The sequence below is a fragment of the Chiloscyllium plagiosum genome, unplaced genomic scaffold (genome assembly GCF_037043375.1).
Source record: "Chiloscyllium plagiosum isolate Xiang-an unplaced genomic scaffold, Cpla_swu_hap1 HiC_scaffold_8, whole genome shotgun sequence".
Taxonomy (NCBI): domain Eukaryota; kingdom Metazoa; phylum Chordata; class Chondrichthyes; order Orectolobiformes; family Hemiscylliidae; genus Chiloscyllium; species Chiloscyllium plagiosum.
Genome location: NW_028270146.1, coordinates 19,897,386 through 19,903,385, shown reverse-complemented (window position 1 = coordinate 19,903,385; position 6,000 = coordinate 19,897,386). Strand labels below are relative to the sequence as shown.

General features: G+C 39.8%; 1 protein-coding gene across 2 annotated transcripts in view; it reads right to left on the bottom strand.

The window, feature by feature from the left end:
* Positions 1–6,000, bottom strand: part of LOC122553380 (activator of HSP90 ATPase activity 1b) — a 47,357-nt gene continuing 41,357 nt past the window's right edge. For both annotated transcript variants that reach the window (XM_043697067.2, XM_043697066.2), the window contains one exon: positions 1–2,542. In XM_043697067.2, coding sequence (XP_043553002.2) covers positions 2,370–2,542 — 173 coding nt within the window. In that variant the 3' untranslated portion in view covers positions 1–2,369. The remainder of the gene's footprint in view (positions 2,543–6,000) is intronic.

Below are 6,000 nucleotides of genomic sequence, written 5' to 3'. Positions count from 1 at the left end.
TTAAGTAGAAATTGTATTTAATAAAGTTAGTTGTCACAGTGTCATATGTACATGGGAATGGACAACCAACCTACACCTACTGTTCAGACAATTCAGTATGTTAATCAAATATCTACCAATCCACTGTTGCCAACTCGAGAGCAGGCTTAAAAAAACTTTAGTTCCACAAAAAGCACAATGCATAAGTCACCCGAATTAAATCTTGTAGTTTGATCCAATCAATCTGAATAAACCTTTCTCACAGAGTTGAAAGGCACACAACATAGTCAGCAATTTGTGGAGAGGAGGAGATATCTTGTTTGTTTTGAATTGCAATCAACTCCTGGATAATTTGCCCCAGTCTGCTGTCAGCTGGAATAAAATGGCTGTTCACCTGCAATCTTTTTTTCAAAAAAGTTGCTGTGGAAATCAAGATGAAATGACAAAAAGGAATAATTTTGGCAAGACAAATAAAAAGGGAGTTACCTTTTACCCTCCATACTAGAAAAATCTGATGAGAGAGGGAACAGACAATATTATTACTAACTGCCATTAAAAACTAAAACATGTAGATGATCTGAAATTGCTGAACTCAAATTCCAAGTGCAGAAAACTGTCAAGTGTGCAATTACTTTGCACTATAACCCCTGCTGTCACTTAATCTCTCCCAACCACCTCCCATAGGCAATTGTTACTCTAGCTCACCTGCTACTCATCCTCTACTTGATTAAAACTATTACATATCCAACTTTTCTTCCCCCAGTTGATTCTAAACTTTTGTTTTCTCTCCACATGCGCTGTCAGACCTGCTGTGTATTACCAGACTTTTCTATTCCTTTCTAATATTTACCTAGATTTCCTTAAAATGAATTGATGCTACTTGCTTCAAATGCCACAGATTTATCTCAAATTTTCTGAATTTCATTGTTGAGTACCTTATATTTGTAGCACCTAGTTCTTTCTTCACGATCCAATTTAACAGTGAAATCAAATTTCCCTAGGACATTGCTAGTTGATTTTAAAATGCAATTCTTTCCAGAGTTTCACTTAAGTTTTCTCTTTTCCACTCACACCTACCTCCACTCTAACTCAATTCCTCTTGCTTTATGTTCCTACTTAACTCAGATTTATTTTCAGTGGTTTGTTTTTTTTTTCAAATATTGAACCTCAGTACTCTGGAGATTTTCAAATGCTGTACTTCCTTCAGCCTGTCATTATTAGCTCATACTTTCAGCAAACTGCATAAAATTCTAATTTGAAAGGCAAATTAAAAAAAAAACATGCACAATGCTCTGCTCTAGCATTTCCAATGCCAGTATCAAGACTACCTATTCTATGTGCTCATTAGTTTTTTTTAATTTCAAGCTGACTTTTGAGGGAAAAAAAAAGTGTTAAATTAGGAAATCTGAATATTTACTCCCTTGCAGTTCTTTTGAAAGATGCAGTATTGCCTGTTATGGAATGAAAACAAAACAAGTTTCACAGTTTTGCAAATAGTTGCTTTGATGGACTTTCATATGATTTAAAGTTTGTAAGTGGTCCAATTCAATGAACTCATAACTGAAACCCAACTGAAAAGTTTTTGCTAGACACAGCAATTACATTAGAACATACGTAAAGCACCTAATCCACCAGTCATTTAAAATAATTACATTTGACAAAAACAAACCATCAGTAAAGTTTTTCTTCCACTCCTAGCTTTTATTTGATCCTGTCACTGTCACATTGCTATACTGAGTTTATCAGTGAACAAGCATCAGATGCAAACAGATGGTTGGTTTGAGATCTGCTTTTCTTGAATAGCTGCAAAAAGGTAAAGGTGCCCTTTTCAGATTTTGGGAGTAGGCAAATACCACAGATGAAGGCAAATACTGCACATGGAGTAAAAGGGAATGAGAGATTTATGGTTTGTAGGTGAGTTAGTGTGGTGGTGGGTGGGAGAGGTGGGGGAAGACAGGAGGAGGGGAGGGGGAAAGGGAGGGGCAGAAAGCAGAAGTAAAACTTAAGGGAAGGCAAGAAACTTCTTTAATCTCTCATTTGCTCTTCATGTACTCAATCCACACAAACATGAAAACTGAAAGTATGTTGCAATCACTACTGGTGATGAGATCTAGTCTTTTACACATCTCTACAATATAGTGGAAAATTCTCAGATCTCAATTTCACAATTGACACAATTGACTCTCATTCTTTCCCATTCTAAGGCTGTACTTAACTGAATGGAGATTTTTGGCTGCTGGAATAAAAAAAGGACATTCTTTTGAAAATATCCACTGTCATAGTTGCAGGTTAGCTTAACTAACAGAATGAACAGAACAGTGAAATGAACAAAGGTCTAAAGCTTTTCGGTATTCATAAGTTAGCTAGGTGTTTTCAGATAGATCATCCCTTTAAAACAATCGTACATTGTATCCAAAAGTCTGCTTAATGCCTTCAAAGTAGTAACGCTGCCACCCTGATTTCGTCTGCTCTTCCTCCCTCACTGGGACACCTTTGCACTCCACTTGAAGTTCTGTTCCATCATCCTTGCTGCAGAAACTTAGTTTTATAGTTGCATAATGTTCTGAAAATAAGGTAAAATCACAATTACCAAGTTTTTCAACAATCAGGCAAAATTAAACTTCAGATTTGAAAATCAAAATCAAATGAAATAAAGTAAACCACAATTACATAATGCATTTTAAACATGCAATAATTTAGCTTGTGGTACACAACTTTACATAGAAAAACCCCCAATACACTTTGCAAATGCAAACGCAAACCAAACAAAAACCCGACAAAGGCAGATTGCATTTATCTAAATTAAATTCTAGGTTCTGAAATTTGGAAAGGCAATCAGGGCAGGACATATACACTTAATGATAAGGTTCTGGGGAATGTTGTTGAACAAAGAGACCTTGGAATGCAGGTTCACAGTTCCTGGAAAGTACAGTGGCAGGTAAATAAGATAGTGAAGGCAGTGTTTGGTATGCTTTCTTTTATTGGTCAGTGCATTGAGTACTGAGTTGGAAGGTCATGTTGCGGCCGACATTGGTTAGGCCACTTGTGGAATACTATGTGCAATTTTGGTCTTCTTCCAATAGGAAGGATGATGTGAAACTTGAAATGGTTCAGAAAGGATTGAAGGATATTGCTGGGGTTGGAGTGTTTGAGCTGTAGGGAGAGGCTAAATATACTGGAGCTGTTTTTCCTGGATCAAAGGCTGACGAAGGACCTTAGCGATTTATAAAGTCATGAGGGACGTGGATAGGGTAAATGGACAAGGTCTTTCCCTGGGCTTGGTGAGTCCACAACTAGATAGCATAGGTTTAAAGTGGACTGAAGGGTCTGTTTTCATGCTGTATATCTAAAACTGAAAATGCAAGCCCTAAAGCTCAGTGTCAAATTTAAAAGAGGGTCTTCCTTAGGAGAGGAAACTAATTTAAAAAGATGGAATTTTAACCTGGGATAAAAGGCAGCTGAAGACCTCTGCCTAGAATTAGAGTGAAGAGATTTTAGGGTGCAAAACAAAAGGCCTGAAGTAGATGTGGCAGCAGTTGCGGTGGTTGGGAGCAGAGAGCTGCCTTTTTAAAAAACACTGCAGTCCTTAGGATATGGAGACAGCAACAGTGCACAAAGACTAAGTTCCAGGATTTTGACCCAGTGAAGGAAGACACATTATAGTATGGCTTGGTGGGAAATTTGCAGATGATGCTTCCATGTTTCTCCAGCCCTTATCTTGAGGTAATAGAATTTGAGTGTTTAGAGGCTGTTGGTGGCACCTCAAATGTGTTACTGCAGTGCAACCTGCAAATCATACACATTCTTTCGATTGTGGTGGTGAAAGTAGTGAGTGTTGACAGTAATAGATGCTGGACCAATTAAGTAGGCTGCTTTACTCTGAGGGATGGCAAACTTCTTTAATCTTGAAGTTGCACTTATCCTGGCAAGTAGAGTGTACTCCATCACACTGTTGACTTGTGCCCTGCAGATGGATAGGGTTAGGGAATGAGGTGAGGAATTGCCTGCTGCAGGATTACAAAACATATCTGTTCTTGTAGCCAGAGTATTCATATGCTAGTCCAGTTCAGTTTCTAGTCAAATGGTGATCCCCAGGATGTTGCTTGGAATGCAATTCAATGTCAGGAGGCAATGGTTCAATTCTCTTGTCAGAGATGGTCATTGTCACCACCAGCGCAAGATAATGTTTCTTGCCACTAAGTGTGGATACTGGCCAGGTCTTGGTGCAGAGGTACACAGATTGCTTCAGTATTGGAGGAGGAGTTGTGGATGATGCTGAATACAGTGCAGTGTGCATCCACACTCTGACCTTGTGATAGAATGAAAATCATTAAGGAAGCAACTAAAGACACTACCCTAAGAAATTAGAATATTTACTCCCTTGCAGTTCCTTTGAAAGATGCAGTATTGCCTATTATGGAATGAAAACATAAGTTTCACAGTTTTGCAAGTAGTAGCTTTGATGGACTTTCATATCATTTAATGTTTGTAAGTGGTCCACTTCAATGAATTCATAACTGAGAAACTCCTACAGTGATCAGCTGAGGTGATTGACTATCAACCACCATAGAGGTAAAAACAATGACTGCAGATGCTGGAAACCAGATTCTGGATCAGTGGTGCTGGAAGAGCACAGCAATTCAGGCAGCATTGACATTTCGGGCAAAAGCCTTCATCAGGAATAAAGGCAGAGAGCCTGAAGTGTGGAGAGATAAGCTAGAGGAGGGTGGGGGTGGGGATGGAGTAGCATAGAGTACAATAGGTACCTGGGAGCCACTGATCCAGAATCTGGTTTCCAGCATCTGCAGTCATTGTTTTTACCTCGTTGATTTTAACCCTACTGCGAATCCTCTTGCAAGGATGCCTGCCTTGAAGAAGTTTTCCTCCTCTCTCTACAAGAATCTCAGGGAGTCTCTCTCCCACTGCAACTCCCAGGTACCTATTGTACTCTATGCTACTCTATCCCCACCCCCACCCTCCTCTAGCTTATCTCTCCACGCTTTAGGCTCTCTGCCTTTATTCCTGATGAAGGGCTTTTGCCCGAAACGTCGATTTTGCCTGTCCTCGGATGCTGCCTGAATTGCTGTGCTCTTCCAGCACCACTGATCCAGTATCAACCACCATAACCATCTTTAATAAAAGAAAACTGAATGCTGGAAATGAGAGCAAAACAAATTGCTGAAGAAACTGAGCAAGTCTGGTAGCATCTGTGCACAAAGTAATAAACAATGTTTCAAGTAAAGTGACCCTTCTTCAGAGTTATTAGCAGTAGGGAAAAGTGGCATATATGCTGAGGAGGGTAGTAGTACAGGAGAAAGTACAGCTGGAAATAAGGACCACAAGTAGATGAAAAAGTGCTGGTTGTACTGAAATGGACAAGAGTGTGGGGGGTGGATAAGTGTACAAACAAAACTGGCATTCAGGTACTAAAATTATTGAACTCTACTGGCCCTGCAGCCTCCAGGGTTTAAAGTGGAAAACAAGAAGCTGTTTCCTCCAGCTTGTGCTAAGTTTTGTCGAAGTACTGCAGCAGGCTAAAGATAGAAACATTGGTCATGGAACACTGCTAATAAGGGAAGCAACTGTAGCTTAGGGTCATTTTTTCCAAACAGAATGTAAGTGTTCCACAAAGTGGTCGCCTAATCTGTGTTTTGTCTCCCAAATGTAGAGGTCACACTGAGCAGTAAATACAATAGACTAGATTGAGTGAAGTGCTGCTAAATTGCTGCTTAACCTGGAAGATGTCTGGGGCCCAACATTTCTGCTGCAGTCACGGAAGGTGTAACACCCGCCTGGTTAATTCTACCATCCGTCTGGAGCCTTAAATAGTGAGGAGTGTGGAATTAAACAGGCGGGTGTTACACTTTCTGTGGCTACAGCAGATGTGTTGGCTCCATACATCTTCCAGATTAAACAGCAATTTACGTGCACCGCTCAATCTAGTCCACTGTATTCGCAGTTGACAATGGTTTCCTCTAGATGAGGAAGACGAAATGAAGATTGGGCAACCGAACGCAAAAA